Here is a 19,896-nt window from a genome sequence, read left to right as displayed (position 1 = left end):
TAGAATTACCAGATTCCTAGGGGCCTACTTTCTGCCTTACAGATTTGCAACTGATTCATTCCTAGCGGGCTACTTTCTACCTTTGAAATTTGTAACGATTTATCTTTTCTTTTTAAAAAGATCTTATTTATGTGTTTGAGAGAGAGAGAGAACACAAGCCAGAAGGGGAGGGGCAGAGGGAGTGGGAGAAGCACACTCCCTGTGGAGCAGAGAGCGCGATGTGGGGTTCAATTCCAGAAGCCCGAGATCATAACCCAAGCTGAAGGCAGACACTTAACCAACTGAGCCACCCAGGTGCCCCATGTAATCGGTTTGTCTTTTTTAACTATGTGGTTGTCCTAACCAATTTATCATCATTTTGTTTTTGTTTTTTTTTTTTTCATTTTGTTTTTAACTAAGTGATTTTGGCCAGTTCACGTAGAATTCACTATGTTATACCAAAACCTACGATACAAGGTTCTGATTTTATTCCAAAATCAGATAGGATTGATTTTTTAAAAAATTTACCTGCCTGGGGCACGTGGGTGGCTCAGTGGTTTAAGCCGCTGCATTCGGCTCAGGTCATGATCTCAGGGTCCTGGGATCGAGTCCCGCATCGGGCTCTCTGCTCGGCAGGGAGCCTGCTTCCCTCTCACTCTCTCTGCCGGCCTCTCTGCCTACTTGTGATCTCTCTCTGTCAAATAAATAAATAAAATCTTAGGAAAAAAAAAAAGAAAAAATTTACCTGCCCATGAGGAATATGCCTGCAAAGCCAGAGGATGGGGCACTTGGAATAGGTGATAAAAGCCTGGACTTTACCCTCCAGTGGCTTTAGATGTCTAGACCTGAGCAGTAGTACTGGGGGGTACAGCGGTGGGTGGAGGGATCCTGACACAGGTGGTCTTGTTTTCCACCTGAGAAAGGTACCAGTTTCAGAGCCTGAGGCACTGTTTGACTGGAGGAGAGGCACTGAATCCTGACGTGAGAGAGAAGTGGAAGAGCCATGTGGGCCTGGAGCTGCATGAAGGCTATGGCCAGTCTGAAACAGTGAGTGCTAGTGGAGCCCGGGTCTCTGCCACAGGTCACCTCTACCCAAGCCCTCAGCCACTTGGTAGAGATGACCAGCTCTCAGAGCCTCTGCCTTCCTGGCTGCCACACGTGTCAGGGACTGCCCTGTCCCCCGGGGGAAGCTGATAACAAAATCCCATCAGTTTTTCTTCCCTTTTGGTTGATAAAATGATTTCACAAGGACACCATAGCCAAAAAACCTACTCTCATGGCCTCGGGTACCATTTGTCTCCACCAGGACAGCCTCTTTCTGTCTCTGGTCAGACCCGAAGATCTAACCCAGTATTGCCCATAGCCATCTGGGCAGCAGAGAGTTGAGGGCTCAACTGAGTCTTTTGGGTTAGTGACACATTTGGTTCTTTATGTGTCAGTGTCCAGTAGAACATTCAATAAATGTTTGTTGACTATGGAAAGAAGAGAAGGGAGGAAGGGAGGAAGAAGGAAGGGAGAGAAAGAGTGAGTAGGAGAGGTAAGGAGAGGCAGAAGGGAGAGTGAGAGAAAAAGTGGGCACCAGGAAGGAAGAAGCTACAGGGACACATCTCCACCTTTCTGGAACTGCTTTCTCTCCAGGTTTTAATCTGTGCCAATCCAAAAGGCATGGAAATCAAGTCTGGATCCATGGGGAAAGCGTCCCCACCTTACGATGTGCAGGTAGGCAGCCTTGCCCAGCTGTTGTTGAGGCTTGGTTCAAAGAGGAGAGCAAAATCCATGTCGTGGTTAGCAACAGCGGGCTCAGCTGGTGGGGTGGTCTGGCTGCACAGATAACCAGACACGGCCCTGTGATCTCTCTGCCAGATCGTGGATGATGAGGGCAACATCCTACCTCCAGGACAAGAGGGGAATATTGCTGTCCGAGTCAGGCCCACCCGGCCCTTCTGTTTCTTCAGTTGCTATTTGGTAAGTGGCAGGGAATGGCCATTTTCACATTGATTTCTGTGTGGTGAGCGTTGTGTTCTGAGATTTATAAACACTTGTTTAACCCTTGCAATAACTGCATGAGGTAGGTTGGCACTATTATTGATAAGGTGCTATTATTGATAAGGAAATGAGAAAGATTGACTTATCCAACGTCAAGCAACTAGTATGTCCAGGACGTGGATTTAAGCACGGATATGGCTGAGAGTGCAAATTTGTAACACAGGGGACACCCCATCATTTTAATGATGACAATTTTTTTTAAAAGATTTTATTTCTTTATTTGAGAGAGGGAGAGCGAGCACAAGAAAGCACAAGCAGGGGGGAGTGGCAGGCAGAGGGAGAAGCAGACTCCCCACTGAGCAAGAAGCAGGATGTGGGGCTGGATCTCAGGGTCCCGAGATCATGACTTGAGCTGAAGGCAATCATTTAACCACCTGAGCCACCCAGGTGCCCCTAACGATGAGAAAATTGAAGCTCAGAGAAGAGAAGGGACTTCACAAAAGTCAAACTTCAATTTGTATCAGAGCCTAGTTTCTGGATTCTTTTTATCTTGAGTCTTGTGTGGAGAAGGGTCAGCTGGCAGGGCTTATGTCCAAGGATTCTAGTCTGAGTTTCTGTGATAATCCGGGAATGACCTGTCCCTCATACCTGCTTCAGTGAGTGTTTATTATGGGCTTTGTTTTTGCCACACTCTCTCTCTAAATCTCTACTGACATGGTGTTCAGCTTTGGTTGCACATTAGAAACACCTTGGAAGCTTCAAAGCATGACTGATACTCGGGCCCCACTGAGATCAAAGATGAGATCAGACTTTCCTGTGATGTGGATCATGTGATTTGACAGTGGAGCCAAAGTCAAGAACCATGGCTTTATTAGGAATTCCACCTGGCGTGTATATGACGCCATCAGTCAGCTACAACACTGGAAGAAACAGTGAAAATCAGTCCATTTGTTTTTAGAATGAATTCTAGGGGCTTTTCTATAACTACAAGACAGATAGTCTTTCATAGTATTTCATTTAAAGTCACAGAAACTTACCAGCCAGAATAAACAAAAGACAAAACAAAACAAAAAACCTGGGTGCCTGGGTGGCTCAGTTGGTTAAGCGACTGCCTTCAGCTCAGGTCATGATCCCAGAGTCCTGGGATCGAGTCCCGCATCAGGCTCCCTGCTCCATGGGGAGTCTGCTTCTCCCTCTGACCTTCTCCCCTCTCATGCTCTCTCTCACTGTCTCTCTCTCAAATAAATAAATAAAATCTTTAAAAGACAAAACAAAAAATCCAAACAGTAATGCAGTAATATACCAAGCAGAGATAATTTTAAAATTTTAATGTATTTCCTTATAATCATTTTTGTAAGCAATAGCAAATCCTTGACTTTTCTGAATAATTTATTCATTCATTATTTATTGAGTGGCTACTTCATGCCACTAAGTCTACAGCAATGGGCAGGAAAGATAAGACCCTGGTCCTCACAGAGCTCACATACAGGACTTTTCTGGGTCTGTGATCATTCCACTGAGAGAGTCAAATAATTTGTGGAGATATTTGCTGGACAAGAACCTTTACCTTTTTCAACTTTTTCTTTCCAGCTATTGGTTTTTTTCTTGGGTCATTTTTAACTAAGGAAAAAAAATTGAAGCTAGATATTATGCTAAACGAAGTAAGTCAGAGAAAAACAAATACCATATAATTTCACTCCTGTGTGGAATTTAAGAAATAAAACAGATTAACATAGAGAAAGAAAGAGGCAAACCCTAAAACAGACTCTTAACTAGAGAGAACAAACTGAAGGTTGATGGAGGGGAGGTGGATGGGGGACGGGCTAAATGGGCGATTGAGGAGGGCACTGTGATAAGCACTGGGTGTTGTGTATGTAAGTGATGAATCACTAAATCCTGTTCCTGAAACTAATAGTACACTATATGTTAACTAACTGGAATTTAAATAAAAACTAAAACTAGTAAAAACAAAAAGATTAAAAAAACTCGGTGAGAATAAAGTGATCTGTCATGTCAACTTGGTCAGAAATAGAAGTTTGATATAGTCTTACATGGCTAAGTTTTGGCAGTTTCTTCTATTTAGTTGGTCATTTGTTTTATCCCTGTACTGATACCATAGAGCCTCATCCAGGAAACGTTCTCATAAGTCTTAATATTTACTAGAGCAAGCCTCTCCTTCTTCCCCAACTTCTTTAGAAATGTTTTACCTGCTCTCGGCTCTCTACTCACTCATGTACATTGTAGAATCACATTGTCAACTTCCATGAAAAATGTTTAATGAGTGTCACTAAGTCTACAGATGAATTTGGGGAGAATTAACATATTTATGATATTAAGGCTTTCTATCCTTCCATTTATTTATATTTTCTTTACTGTTTTGTAGAGTTTTAAGTTTTTTTAATACTTCTTTCAGATTTTGTGTGAGATTTATTTTTAGTATTGACAGCTTATCTTTTTTCTCAGAATGCAGTTTTTTAAATCGAGGCATAATTTACATCAATAAGTGTACCTGTGTTAGAAGTGTATAGGTCCGTGACTTTTGACACCTGTATACACTTGTGTGACCACCACCGCAATCAAGATATAGAACATTCTTGTCACCCCAGCAAGTTCCCTTGGGCTCCCTAACAGTCAATCCCCAAGCCATCAGCTGTTGCTAAATTATTTGTTGTTGCTAATAGAATACTTTTGCCTTTTTATTTTATTTTTATTTTTTTTAAGTATTTTATTTATTCATTTGACAGACAGAGATCACAAGTAAGCAGAGAGGCAGGCAGAGAGAGAGAGAGGAGGAAGCAGGCTCCCTGCTGAGCAGAGAGCCTGATGCGGGGCTCGATCCCAGAACCCTGAGATCATGACCTGGGCCGAAGGCAGAGGCTTTAACCCACTGAGCCACCCAGGCGCCCCTACTTTTGCCTTTTTAAAAAAGAACTTTATGTAAATGGGATCATAAGTATTCATTTTTCTGTGTCTCATTACTTTTTTAATAAGACATTTATTTATTTGACAGAGAGAGAGAAAGCACACAAGCAGGGATAGAGGCAGATGCAGAGTGAGAGGGAGAAGCAAGCTCCCCGCTGAGCAGAAAGCCTGACATGGGGTTTGATCCCAGGATCCTGAGATCATGCCTAAGCCAAAGGCAGATGCTTATCTGACTGAGCCACCCAGGCACCCCCTGGTTCTTTTTTTTAAATTCACTTTTTATTTTATTTTTTAATTTAAATTTTACTTAGTTAACATACAATGCAGTATTGTTTTCCAGAGTAGAATTCAGTGATTCACCACTTACATACAACACCCATTTACTTATCACAACAAAAGCCCTCCTTAATGCCCATCACCCATCTAGCCTATCCCCCCTCTACCTCTATCAACCCTCAGTTTATTCCCTATTGTTAAGAGTCATTTAATGGCTCGTTTCCCTCTCCTTTTATTCTTTTCCCCCTTCCCTTATGTTCATCTGTTACCTGTCTTAAATTCCACATATGAGTGAGATCATATGGTATGTCTTTTTCTAACTAACTTATTTCACTTAGCATAATACATTCTAGCTCCCTCCATATCATTGCAAATGGCAAGATTTCATTTTTTTGATGGCTGATAATATTCTATTATAAATACATACCATATATACATGTATACCTGAATACATGGATATGGCACACACACACACACACACACACACACACACACCTTCATCTTTATCTATTCATCAGTCAGTGGACACTTGGGCTCTTTCCATAGTGTGGCTATTGTTAATAATTCTGCTGTAAACATCATGATGCATGTAACCCTTGAATCTGTATTTTTGTATCCTTTGGGTAAATACCTAGTAGCTCAATTATTGGATCATAGGGTAGTTCTATTTTTAACTTGTTGAGGCACCTCAATACTGTTCTCCAGAGTGGCCTCACCAACTTTCATTCTCACCAGTGGTGTAAGAGAGTTTCCCTTTCTCCACATCCTGACTAACACCTGGTGTGTCCTGTGTTATTAATTTTAGCCATTCTTACAGGTGTGTGTTATCTCATTGTGGTTTTGATTTGCATGTCCCTGATAATAGTGATGTTGAGCATCTTTTCATGTGTCTGTTAGCCATCTGGATGTCTTCTTTGGAAAAGTGTCTATTCATGTCTTCTGCCCATTTCTTAATTGGATTATTTGTTTTTTGCGTGTTGAGTTTGGTAAGTTCTTTATAGATTTTGGATACTAACCCTTTATCACATACGTCATTTGCCAGTATCTTCTCCCATCCTGTAGGCTGCCTTTTAGTTTTGTTGATAGTTTCCTTCACTGTGCAGAAGCTTTTTATCATGATGAAGTCCCAGTAGTTCATTTTTGCTTTTGTTTCCCTTCCTGGCATTGTGTCTAGTAAGAAATTGTTACAGTTGAGTCCAAGAGGTTTCTGCCTGTGTTCGCCTCTAGGATTTTGATGGTTTCCTGTCTGGTATTGAGGTCTTTCATCCATCTTGAATTTACTTTTGTGTATGGTGTAAGAAAATGGTCCCGTTTCATTCTTCTGCTTATTGCTGTCCAGTTTTCCCAACGCCATTTGTTGAAGAGACTGTCTTTTTTCCATTAGAAATTCTTTCCTGCTCTATTGAAGATTAGTTGACAAGATAGTTTTCAGTCCATTCCTGGGTTCCCTGTTCCATTTGTGTCTGTTTTTGTACCACTACTGTACTGTCTTGATGACTAGAGCTTTCTAATATAGCTTGAAATCTGAAATTGTGACACCTCATTTTGTTTTTCTTTTTCAGGATTGCTTTGGCTATTTAAGGTGTTTTGTGGTTCCACACAAATTTTAGTATTGTTTGTTCTAGATCTGTGGTAAATGCTGTTGGTATTTTGATAGGGAATGCATTAAGTGTGTAGATTGCTTTGGGTAGTATAGGCATTTTAACAGTGTTCTTCTAATCCTCAAGCATGAATGTTTTTTCATTTCTTTGTGTCCTCTTCAGTTTCTTTCATAAGTGTTCTATAGTTTGCAGAGTACAGATCTTTTTCCTCTTTAGTTGGGTTTATTCCTGGGTATCTTACTGTTTTGGGTACAATTGCAAATGGGATTGATTCCTTGATTTATTTTTCTGCTGCTTCGTTATTGGTATATAGAAATGCAACAGGTTTCTGGACATTGATTTTACATCTTGCAACTTTGCTGAATTTGTGTGTGAATTCTAACAATTTTTTGGTGGAGTTTTTCAGGTTTTCTGCATAGAGTATTATGTCTTCTGCAGACAGAGAAAGTTTTACTTCTTCCTTGTTAGTTTGGATGCCTTTCATTTCTTTTTGTTGTCTGATTGCTGAGGCTAAGATGTTCAAGTACTATGTTAAATAGTAATGGTGAAAGTGGACATCCTTGTCTTGTTCCTGACCACATGGGAAAGTTGTCAGTTTTTCTACCATTGAGGATGATACTAGCTGTGGATCTTCCCGTATATGGCCTTCATGATGTTGACATATGTTCCATCTATCCCTACTTTGTTAAGGTTTTTTATCAGGAAAGGATTCTGTATTTGGATCAGATGCTTTTTCTGCATCTACTGATGATCATATTGTTCTTACTTTTTCTTTTATTAATGTGGTCTGTTGTGTTGGTTGATTTGTACAAATTGAACCATTCCTGCAGCCCAGGAATAAATCCCACTTGATCATGGTGAATAATTGTTTTAATGTACTGTTGAATTAGATTTGCTAGTATTTTATTGAGAATTTTTGCATCTATGTTCTTCAGGGATACTGGCTGGTAATTCTCCTTTTTTGTGGGGTCTTTGTCTGGTTGAGCCACCCAAGTACCTCTCTTCTGCTGGCTTTAGGCTTTATTTGCTATTTCTTTTCTAGCTTCTTTAGGTGTAAGGTTAGGTTAGGTATTTGAGATTTTTCTTGCTTCTTGCGGTGGGCCTGTATTGCAGTATACTTCCCTCAAGGACTGCCTTTGCTACATCCCAAAGGTTTTGGTGTGTTTTCATTTTCATTCACTTCCATGTGTTTTTTAATTTCTTCTTTAATTTCCTGGTTAACCCATTCATTCTTTTCTTTTTTTTAGATTTTATTTATTTATTTGTCAGAGAGAGAGAGCAAGCACAAGTGGGGAGGAGCGGCAGGCAGAGGGAGAAGCAGGCTCCCTGCCAAGCAAGGAGCTCGATGTGGGACTTGATCCCAGGACCCTGGGATCATGACCTGAGCTGAAGGCAGACACTTAACAGACTGAGCCACCAGGCATCCCCCATTCATTCTTTAGTAGGATGTTCTTTAACTTCCATGTACTTGTGGTCTTTGCAAATTTTTTCTTATAATTGATTTCAAGTTTCGTAGTGTTGCAGTCAGAATAGGCATGGTATGATCTCAGTCTTTTTGTGCTTGTTGAGGGCTGATTTGTCTCTAGTATGTGATCTACTCTGGAGAATGCCCCATGTGCACTAGAAAAGAATGTGTATTCTGCTGCTTTACGATGAAATATTCTGAATATATCTCTTAAGTCCATCTGGTCCGGTGTGACATTCAAAGCCATTGTTTGCTTGTTGAATTTCTGCATAGATGACCTGTCCATTGCTGTAAGTGGGGTCTTAAAGTTCCCTACTAGTATTGTATTATTATCGCTGAGTTTCTTTATGTTTGTTATTAATTGTTTTATATATTTGGGTGCTCCCATTTTGGGGGCATAAATATTCACAATTGTTAGATCTTCTGGTTGGATAGATCCCTTAATTATGATAAAATGCCCTTCTTCATCTCTTATTATAGTCTTTGTTAAAAATCTAGTTTGTCAGGGTACCTGGATGACTCAGTCAGTTAAGCAGCTGCCTTCCACTCAGATCATGACCCCAGAATCCTGGAATCGAGCCTTGTTTTGAGCTCTCTGCTCAGCGGGGAGTTGGCTTCTTCCTCTGCCTCTCCTCCTTGCTCATTTTTTTCCTCTCTCTCTCACTAAATAAATAAAATCTTTTTTAAAAAACCTAGTTTGATATAAGTATGGTTACTCTGGCTTATTTATTATTTTTTTTATACCCACTAGCTTGATAAATGGTTCTCCATCCCCTCACTTTCAATCTGCAGGTGTCTTTAGGTCTAAAACTAGTCTCTTGTAGGCAGCATATAGATGGGTCTTGTTTTTTTATCTGTCCTGATACCCTATGCCTTTTCATTATAGAGCATTTATTCCATTTACATTCAGAGTGATTAGTAAAAGATATCAATTTAGTGCCATTTTTTTATCTGTAGAGTTGGTGTTTCTGATGATGTTCTCTGTTTTTTTCTAGTCTTTGTTGCTTTTGGTCTTTTTTTCTCCAAGCAGAGTCCCCCTGAAAATTTCTTGCAGGGCTGGTTTAGTGGTCACAAGCTACTTTAGTTTCTGTTTATCTAGGATATTCTTTATCTCTCCTTCTGCTCTGAATGACAGTCTTATTGGCTCTTGGCTGCATATTTTTTTCTGTTCAGCATGTTGAATATATCCTTGCACTCCTTTATGGCCCGCCATGTTTTGGTGGTCAGATCTGCCAAGAACCTAGCTTAGGTTCTGTCTTCCCTTGTAGCTTGAAGACCCCTTTTCCCTTGCTGCTTTCAGGTTTCTTTCCTTGTCTGTGCATTTTGTCCATTTGGCTATGATATGCCTTGGTGGTTGTCGGTTTTTGTTGAATTGAATGGGAGTTCTCTGTGCCTCTTGAATTTTGATGTTTGTGTCCTTCCTCAGATTAGGGAGGTTTTCAGCTATAATTTGTCTGAATAAACCTTCTGCCCCCTTTTTTTCTTTTTCTTCATCTTCTGGGATTCCTATGATATGAATGTTACAATGTTTTAACTAAGTCGCTGAGTTCCCTAAGTCTACCTTCATGGTCCATCATCTTTCTTTCCCTCTTTTTTTCAACTCATTATTTTCCTTAATTTTATCTACTTTATCACTGATTCGGTCCTCTAATTCATCCATCCTCCTTTTTATGGCCTCTATCTGGAATTGCATCTCAGTTACAACATTTTAAATTTCGGTCTAACAGATTTTAGTTCTTTTATCTCTGGAGTAAGGGATTCTCTAGGATCTTGTATGCCTTTTTCAAGCCCAACTAGTATCCTTTTAATTGTTTTAAATTCTAGTTCAGACATCTTACTTATATCTGTATTGATTAAATCCCTGTCCATGAGTTCTACTTCCGTTCTTTCTTTTTCTTTTTTTTTTTTTAATATTTTATTTATTCATTTGACAGACAGAAGTAGGCAGAGAAGCAGGCAGAGAGAGGAGGAAGCGTAGGCTCCCTGCTGAGCAGAGAGCCCAATGTGAGGCTCGACCCCAGGACCCTGGGATCACGACCTGAGCCGAAGGCAGAGGCTTTAACCCACTGAGCCACCCAGGCGCCCCTGTTCTTTCTTTTGGGGTGAATTTCTCCAGCTCATCATTCTGTCCAGAAACGAAAAGAAGAGAGAAAAAGAAAAAAGAAAACAACAACAACAAAACAAAAAAAACTAGATCGTGGATGTTTCTTGGTCTGCTTGATAAAAGAATCTAGATCTCCAAATAAGAAAGGAAAAAAATACAATGAAAGTAAACAAAAAAATAGTATATATATAGTATATATGAAAACAAAAATTTTAAAAATTAATAAATTTCTAAAAATAATTGAAAAAATAAGAAAATAAATGAAAAAAATTTTAAAAATAAAGAATAAAAGTACAAAGGAGGCTAGACACTATTTTCCTCTAGAGCTGAAGCTTTGCAGCCCTCTATGATCAGTAGACTTTGTGTGAGTGAGTTGTTTGTGCAGCTCTTCTGGGGGAGGGTCCTGTTGCACTGATTCTCAGGTGGACTTGCCTTAGTGCAAATGGGAGGTGGGGGTTGGTGTAAGGGGCTCTGGACTCCACCGGGTGGTGCTCTTTTGCTCCCTGAAGCCTTTCAGCAGTGATGCACAGGGTGACTATTACAGCCCCCCACCGTCTAGTCCTGCAGTTGAAAGTTCATGCCCCCCCCCCCACTCTTCAGTGAGCCTTCACGGAAGAGCAATCACTCTTGTGTCCCTGGTTTCCATCAGAACCCTGCATTTACCCTGCCTGTGTCTGAGCTTTTTTTTTTTTTTTTTTTTTTTTAAAATCTCTGGCACACACCTGAATTTCAAAACTCCTACATTTTAGGGACTCCTGCAGGTCCGATTGTGCTGTTCCTCCCTGGAGCACTGGGGGCAGGGGGGTGGTCTGCCTGTGCTTCTGCTGTTTGCCAGGCCTGTCCCAGGAAAGTGGTCACAGTTTATGGCAAAACAGAGCAGAAAGCCAGCACCTACACTGGCTGTTCTCAGCCACCTTCTACGCTCCTATGCCTGGAAACGATGCAGCACTTAGGTGCCATCTGTCCTTCTTGTGACCCAGGGGATCCTGAGAGACCACGTGAGTTCTGCACTGCTTTGCCGCCTGAGCATCTTTAAGCCAGGCACGTACCCATGGTAGCAGACTTCTGAAAGTTCCAGTTTTGTGCCCTGCTGCTTATAATGCTTTGTGGTAGCCTCCACCTGTGGGCTCCCTCCCTGCCACTGGATCCACAGCTATGTCTCCCCAAATTCAAGTCTCTGCACCTCCTACCTACCAAAAGGTAGCCACTTTCTACTTGTAGACTGGAGTTTCTGTTCTCTCAGAACTCCGATTGATTTGTCAAGCGTTCAGGGTGTTTGGATTACTATCTAGCTGTATCTGAGGGACGAGACAAGCTTAGGGTTCCCCTGATCCTCCACCATCTTACCTCCTTGTCTGGTTTCATTTACTCAGCATAATGGTTTTGAGACACACCTGGATAGTTGCACACAGCTGTAATTTTGTTTTTGTTTGTTTGTTTCAAGTAGCTTCTTTAAAGCTTTGAGAATCAGAGTTTGATTAGTTTTTCCTCGGCCAACTGCTTATTTTCTACCTTCAGTGATTCCTGAGCACAAAGAGTATCAGTATGTTCTTTTATCATAAAAAACAGAGCCAGTGACCTTGTGTCCGCCGTCCTGCATTTAACTATGCTTCCTTGGACCCTTCCAAGGAATGGTAGCGAGTGGCTGTCCTTAACCATTTCCTGGCATCTCCTTCTATTTAAAAGAGAGAAAATGTATAAATTCACAACTCCTAGTCCAGTGGGAAATTCTGGCCCGCATGGTCTTTGGGAACTGCTTTTATAGGTCCCCAGCCTCCTGCATGGGCCTGTGAGGGCCAGAGCTGGCTTGAGTGGCTGTTCGAAGATGGTCCTTCATGTGTTTACTTTGTCTTCCAGAACAATCCTGAGAAGACAGAGGCATCAGAACGAGGAGACTTTTACATCACGGGGGACCGAGCCCACAAGGACAAGGATGGCTACTTTTGGTTCACGGGAAGAAATGACGACGTGATTAATTCCTCAAGGTCAAGCTGTCTGCTCTGTCCTTCTCCCTTTGAAGCTTTGTGTGTGTGGGGGGGGAGGGTCACTTGGAAGAGTTTGTTTTTCTCTTCCAGCTACCGGATTGGGCCTGTTGAAGTGGAAAATGCCCTTGCTGAGCACCCTGCTGTTCTGGAGGCTGCTGTGGTCAGCAGCCCGGACCCCATCAGAGGGGAGGTAACAGTCCAGCCAAGAACATTGCTTCTTGGTTCTTTACCTGTTCGCACCCAGCAGAGTGAGCTGGAAGACCCACATTCCCCCATATCTCACTCCGCGTGAGTACTACAAAGTCTGAAATGCCACACATTCCTTTTGGTTAAGCATTAATGTCATGTCTTCAGAGGCCGACTCTTGAGAGGGACACGAGGAGAGGATACCAACACTTTCCTGTCAAATGGACCTGGAACTGGGTCCGAGAGAGGTGGACGTTATACAGGAGAGCCTGGCAGTGGGTTCAGTCTCTGTCATTCGTCCTGGCCGGTAGAGAGCCCTTTCCCATTTGCAGATGAGGATATAACAAGCACACCACACATGGCTGCTGACGGTGCTAACCTGAGAGGAATATCCATCTTAAGGGATGACAGAATAAATATCCAGCATGACCCTGCTATATCAGAAAGATGGGCCAAATTTAATAAGCTGACCCCTCCCAGGAGAAATGCAAATTCCTTCCCATGGGTCCCAGAGGAATAGACAGAGTGGGAGAAATGAAGCTTTTCACTGGCTGTAAATCCAACATAACCCTACAGTATAGTGTAGTTACCTCACGAAAGTTAGTACAACATCAGGCTGTGTGTGTTCTCAGAAGCACCAGGGCCAGAGGAGTGGTCCTCTAAGTCAGGGCCCTAGACTACTCACAGCTACATCTTCTGGGATTCTTGTTTAAAAACAGATTTCTAGAACTCAAGTCAGTCTTGCTGAATGAGAGCGATTGAGGATGCAGCCCAGGACTTCTTCATTTTGACTAGAAGCCCCTATCCAAGTGATTCTGATGCCTGTTAAAATTTGAGGCCAATGATTTAGAATAAGGGAGGTGGGAGCCCCATATATGTTCTGGAGAAATCACACCTGGAAAAGTATACCTAGCATTGTATATCGCAAATTAGCTGGGGTTGTGACAAATGGCTGTGTGTGGTTAATCTGCATATACTCAGAATGGAGCCTGGCGCCTAGAAAGTAGTCAGTACATGTTTGGTAGTTTTAACAGTCAGAGAGAGCCTTTCCAATCACCAGATCTATCTGAACACGAAATGTAGTGAGATGCCTGCTTTTGGGAAGCATGCAAGGATGGTGAACCCCCACCTAACAGGGCTTGGTGCCAGGATGGCGAACCCCCACCTTGACAGAGCTATATGCTGGGGTGGGTAAGCAACCTACTGGCCTTTGACCTCTTCCACTCCTGTCAGAAACCATGTTCCCTTGTAATGTGTCAGGACTCTTCCTTCTTAATGGGAGGCAGCCTGCTAAGAAAGGCTCAGGCAGTAACAGCCAAGGTACAGAATGTCCCTCAGGACACGTGGCATGGAAGCTGTGCAGCAAAATGTTTGCTGGTTGGAAACACGTGTACATGCAGGCTCAGATATACCCACTTCCCCTCAGTGCATTATTCCCAGTCCTGCATGTCCAAACCTCTGCCGAGTACTTTTCCAGTCACAGAGACTTGGAAGTAAGGGAGATTGTGAAGATTGTGAAGCTTCTCTTTCCACAGAGTATTTGCATCAGAAAAGAAGCTCCTTGGCTGCTTACAGTATTATTTTAGGAAAGAGAAGCAGTTTGGGAAACAGGTAGGATCCTGGAATCGTTCTGCATAAGTCACTGCTTCCAATAGTTGGTCCTGGAATGGAGACAATAGGAAAAAAAAAAAAATGATGTTGTCCATTTTGCTGGCTGAGCCAGAGGCACTGGTAGAACTTTCATGCTTGGCTGGCAAAAGGAGAAATAAGTTGTTATAAAGGGATTGATTCTTTCTGGTTTTGGAGGGTTTGTTTTGTTTTCTTCTGGCAGGTGGTGAAGGCCTTTATTGTCCTTTCTCCATCTTACTCCTCTCAAGATCCTAAGAAACTAACTCAGGAGCTCCAGGAGCATGTGAAAAGGGTGACTGCTCCATACAAGTACCCCAGGAAGGTAAATATCAGGGGTTCTAGGACTTGATGAGCTGAGAAATCACCTGAGCACACACTGCATCTGCTCTCAGTCAGGGCCAAGCCCTGGGGGTGACGGGTGGGGAGGGGGGGGATGAAGGTACAAATAACAGAGCTTCTTCTTCAGGCTTTTCTTCCTGTTTCCACACTGGGCCCACCCCAAACCACAGTTTGTTCCTACTCTAAGAAGTGACAGACATCGGATTCGGGGGGGTGGGGAATGGGGGGTGTGTGGAGGGACGGTGCTGAATCTCTGTGGGCAAGGTCATGTGCCCCAGACCCTGGCCATTTTGGTCATTGCCATTTAGAGAAAACTATAAGTCACGGACACTTTCCAACGAAGTGGCAGAGGGTAATGATTCTTTAAGTCAGAAGTCCTTCCAGGAAATGATTTCAAACTATTTTTTTTTATGGTCACTAGGTGGCCTTTGTTTCAGAACTGCCCAAGACGGTTTCTGGAAAGATCCAAAGGAATAAATTGAGAAGCCAAGAGTGGGGGGAGATGAGAGGCAACCCCCGAAAGGCCCCATAGGCCTCTGAAGCTTCTAAGAGGAACTGGTGGGATCACTGGTTAGTCCTTGTCTGGGGCATCATCCCTTCAACCCTGTGAACATCGGAGGCTTTCAGTTCCAAATGGGCAGGACCCTGGAAGAGAGCAGAAGAATGTCACTAACCCAGATGCACAGCCCCTGCCAGCCTAGTGTATGTTTGATGGCTTGACTTCCCCATCCTCTGTCTGAAGGCATCTTCAGCAGCTGCCCACTGTCTTATTTCTAGCTGATCCTCTGAGGACAGGTCACCGTAAAGTCAGGGCTCCTGTGATCTCATTCACCGCCGGTGGGGAGTCACCACTTGACTCTTTTGATAAAGCCGTTTGGTAATCATATCCAGGGACATGAAAAATTGGTCCTACCCTTTCATCTGGAAAGTACATCTTCAGTAATCACTACAAAAGAAAGGATTCAAGGATATGTACTGGAGCATTGTGTAAAACTGTAACAATAACAACCAAAAAAAAAAAAAAAAAAAGGAAAAAAAAAACCCAATGTCCAGCCAATAGGACAATGATTAAGTTGTAGTAGCTTAACTCAGTAACATATTATGTGACCTTTAAAAATAGGCCTTGGGGCAAACTTCAGCTAAATTAAGTTTAAATCAGAATAAAAATAATATATGTGTAGTGGAGAACCATAACTTTGAATGGTAAAGGCAAAACTATGGAAAAAAAGCTTGAAAAGGGAATACTTATGTTAAAACCAGTATTCCTGGGGATTGAAAATAGTGGTTGATAGTTTTTTTCTTTCCTCTGTGTTTCTCTATTTTCTAAGCTTTCTCAGTAAGTATGTATAACTATTATAATGAAAAAAGTATCTTAAAGAAACGATTCCCCCAAACCACACTCTGCTTCCAACAGTCATCTGCTGAAGACTAGTGTATTATGTTGTGCCCACCACAAAAGATGCAAGGACCCAAAACCACATCTCAGGCCCAGAAACGGAAAGAGGAGGCTCTGGGCCTCTGACACCAGCCACGCGGAGACGAAGCAGATGGAAACTCAGCGTGATCTTCAGTGCCGCTTAGCCAACCCACGGGACCTCCATTCAGCCACCAATCAATATTTATTCAGCACCTACTCAGTGCTGGGCTCTGGGAATACAATAATAAGCAAAAGTCAACCCAGTCAGTACCTGTATTAATCTGTTTGGGCTGCCATGACAAAGTGCCATAGACTGGGAGGCTTTAACAAGAGAAATTTATTTCCTTGGTTCTTGAGGCTGAAAGTCCAAAATCATGGTGTCAGTGTGGTTAGTTTAATTCTGAGGCTTCTCTCCTTGGTTCGTAGACGGCCGTCTTCTGTGTCCTCACATGATCTTTCCTCTGTATATGTGTCTGTCTCCTGATCTCCTCTTATAAGAACACCAGTCAAATTGGATGAGGGCCTGAGGACCTCACTGTAACTTAAGCACTTCTTTGAAGGCCCCATCTCCAAATTCCAACCACATATTGAGGTACTGGGGATTAGGACATTAGCATATCAAGCTGAGGGGACAGGATGCAACGAATGACACCACCCTTGCGGAGTTTATAGTTGAATGGAGACGTTGATGTTATTCATCAAAGAGTAAGGCAAATAATGCACAACTGTGATAAATTCCAGTTTAGAAATTTAGAAATTAGGAAAGAGTTTAGTTAAAACATAGATTGTGGGGACTGACCAAGACTGGGAGAACTCAGGGTAGCAGGATACCTTCCATAAGGAGGTCCTTGGTGAACTGGGAATGAAAGGAAAGTGGAAGTAAACTAAGTAAAGAGATTGGGGCCCAGCATTCTGAACACAGGATACAGCATACGCAAAGGCCCCGGGAGGGGAGAGATAGGTTAGTGTTTCTAAGAACAGCACACTGAGCACCAGCTACAGTCAGGCACAGTTCTGTATATTTTAACTGTCAACCTTTGTGTCGAACAGTACTGATGACATTCTCATTTTACAGGTAGATCAAAGAGGTTAAGCAATTTGCAGTTCAAGATGACTGGAGTTTTGTCTTCCGTGAGTGCTAGGGAGCCACTAAAGGTTTATGGCAGAGGAGTGATCCTTAAAGTTTTAATAGCCCTTAAAAAGAAAAAAAAAAACAACAAAACTTGTCAAAATGGTTTACTTGTTCTTTAAGTCTTTTGTCTTTGTGGCCTTCTGGGGCTGGGTAAATTTTCTTTATGTTAAAGGTGGAAATTCACAGAACTTTGATGATTTACCCTAGACCTGATAGGTCTGACTCTGCAACCTCATTAGTGCTCTTGGGCTGGGGTTTGGAGTCATGACTTAGACACTGCTAGAATTCCTAATGAGCCCCCCAGAATGTCATTTCCTTCCAAGCCAGGGGCTTGGATGGAAATGCTACCTGGGGGAAGTGGCTCGTGAAAGCACTGTGTCATTGTGGTTACATTGTTCCCTTCTCTTAGATTCAGCCTTAGATGCAGGGCAGATGATCCCTAGCCTCTCCTCCTCTAAGGCCCTGGGCTAAACCATTCTGTTCTTCTCCAGCTGTAATCAGAGGTCCTTTGTCCAGACTTCAGTTAGCATAAGCCTGAAGGGTGGGTGATGATGAAGGGTGGTAGCGGGGTGTGGGGAGGCCCGCCCACCCTCACCCCTTCCTGTCCACCCTCCCCAATTCTGCCTCAAGCCCCCTCTGCACCCCACTGATGCACTTGACCAACCCCCCACCCCTGCCAAGCCAATTCTCCACAGTTGCCTCAGCCCAGCTCAGCTTTGAAAGGAAAAATGCCAAACTCCCAGATGCTGCTGAAAGGTTGGGAGCCAGGCACCATCAGTCCACACTTCCCCACCAGCAGCCCCAGCCCTAGAAGTTATCATAGCAGTGACAAGAACTGCTACCATCCCTCTATTGATAACCTGGCACTGTGCTACATGCTCTGCTGAGGTCCTTTCACTCTCATTCCCCACCTTCACTCACTCCCATGCTGCCTTTGGGATTGTGACTCTCTCCACATACCATCTGTGCTGTAAATCAAATCCCCTTTAAAAGAAAGCATCTTTGCCCTAAGCAATATATACATGCATTAGAGGATGAGTCTGAAGTTCTGTTCATTTTCTTCCTTCCTTCCTTCCTTCCTTCCTGTCTTTCTTTTTCTTTCTTTCTCTTCTTTCTTTCTTTCTCTTCTTTCTTTCTTCCTTCCTTCCTTTCTTTCTTTCTTTCTGTCTGTCTGTGTTTCTTTCTTTCTTTCTTTTCTTCTTTCTTGCCAATATGCACCAAAAGAACCATGAACGTGAACGCTGCTCAACCAAAATCACCTTGCAAAACCCACATTGAGGAAAACAGATCCAACCAATTTCTCACTCAAATCCTGAGAAGTAGGCATTAGGCTCTCTCCACTTGACAGATGGAAAGACTGAAGCTGGGGATATCTTGCATAGCAGCCCCTCCCTGCTCTCCACCCCTCTCCAGTCTCTGCCAAGACCCCTGCCCACCTTCCCCAGGTTCCCATCTCTTTCTTCTCACACTTTTCACCCCATTCCTTTCCCTTTCTTTGTAAGTTTTTATTTAATTCCAGGCAGTTGACGTGCAGTGTCGTATTCCTTTCAGGTTTGCAATATAGTGATTCAGCACTTGCCTGCTGCTTCCCGTGCTCATTACCACACGTGTCCTCAATCCCCATTACCTGTTTGACCCCTTCCCCCCACCCACCTCCCCTCTGGTAACCATCAGTGTGTTCCCTGTAGTTAAGAATGTGTTTCTTGGTTTATTTCTCTCTCTTTTTCTTTGCTTCTTTGTTTCATTTCTTAAATTCCACATATGAGTGTGGAACATATGACTGACTTATTTCACTTTAGCATGATACTTCCTAGCTGTATCCATGCCATTGCGAATGGCAACATTTCATTCCTTTTTATGGCTGAATAATATTCCACTGTATGAGCACATCTTTAGCCATCTAGCTGTGGACACTTGGGCTGCTTCCATGTCTTGGCTGTTGTAAAAATGCTGCTATCAATATAGGGATGCATGTATCCCCTTGAATGAGTGTTGTTGTATTCCTTGGGTAAATACTCAGTTAGTGTGGTTGCTGGTTCCTAAGGTAGATTTATTTTTAATTTTTTGAAGAAATTCCATACTGTTTTCCACAGTGACTGCACCAGTTTGCATTCCTATTAACAGCGCAGGAGGGTTCCTTTTCCTTTTTCTCCATGTCCTCCCCAACACCTGTTGTTTCTTGTGTTGTTGATTTTAGCCATTCTGACAGGTGTGAGGGATATCTCATTGCAGTTTTGATCTGCATCTCCCTGATGATAAGTAATAATGAGCATCTTCGTGTATCTTTTGGCCATCTGTATGTCTTCTTTGGAGAAATGTCTCTTCACGTCTTCAACCCATTTTTAATTAGATTATTTGTTTTTTTGGGTGTTGATTTGTTTGAGTTCTTTATGTATTTTTGATAATAACCCTTTTTTTGATATGTCATTTGCCAATATCTTCTCCCATTCAGTTGGTTCTCTTTTAGTTTGTTGTTTCCTTTGCTGTGCAGAAGCTTTTTATTTTGATGTAATCCCAATAGGTTACTTTTGCTTTTGTTTCCCTTGCCTCAGGAGACATATCTAAAAAAAGCTTCAACAGCTGATGTCAGAGAGATGACTACCTGTGTTCTCTTCCAGGATTTTTATGGTTTCAGGTTTCACATTTGGGTTTCTAATCCACTTTGAATTTATTTTTGTGCATGGTGTAAGGAGGTGGTCCCTGTGTTCACCCACTTTGCCTCTTCCTGGCCTGAGGGCTCAGTGGTACTAAGGCTCAGCTTTTAAGTCTTCTTTTGCAAAGCTTTCCCTTCTGCCCATCCCAGGGATCTTTTTGAGGGATCCCAGTATACCCTACCTAACCATATGGTGGCAGCAATAATGGAGATGCTAAGTAG

At 42.6% G+C, this 19,896-nt stretch overlaps 1 protein-coding gene across 1 annotated transcript in view; it reads left to right on the top strand.

Annotated features, from left to right (window-relative positions):
• Positions 1 to 15,652, top strand: part of ACSM5 (acyl-CoA synthetase medium chain family member 5) — a 33,248-nt gene extending 17,596 nt beyond the window's left edge. The window contains 8 exon segments of the mRNA XM_080830239.1: positions 903 to 1,026; positions 1,618 to 1,698; positions 1,843 to 1,944; positions 12,191 to 12,318; positions 12,409 to 12,508; positions 14,336 to 14,455; positions 14,894 to 14,968; positions 14,971 to 15,652. Of these exon segments, the coding sequence (XP_080686365.1) occupies positions 903 to 1,026; positions 1,618 to 1,698; positions 1,843 to 1,944; positions 12,191 to 12,318; positions 12,409 to 12,508; positions 14,336 to 14,455; positions 14,894 to 14,968; positions 14,971 to 15,012 (772 nt within the window). The 3' untranslated portion in view covers positions 15,013 to 15,652.
• Positions 15,653 to 19,896: the final 4,244 nt, after the last annotated feature.

Source organism: Martes martes (assembly GCF_963455335.1).
Source record: "Martes martes genome assembly, chromosome: 18".
Classification (NCBI taxonomy): domain Eukaryota; kingdom Metazoa; phylum Chordata; class Mammalia; order Carnivora; family Mustelidae; genus Martes; species Martes martes.
The sequence above is the reverse complement of the archived record's forward strand: the minus strand, read 5'-3'. Positions and strand labels throughout refer to the sequence as shown.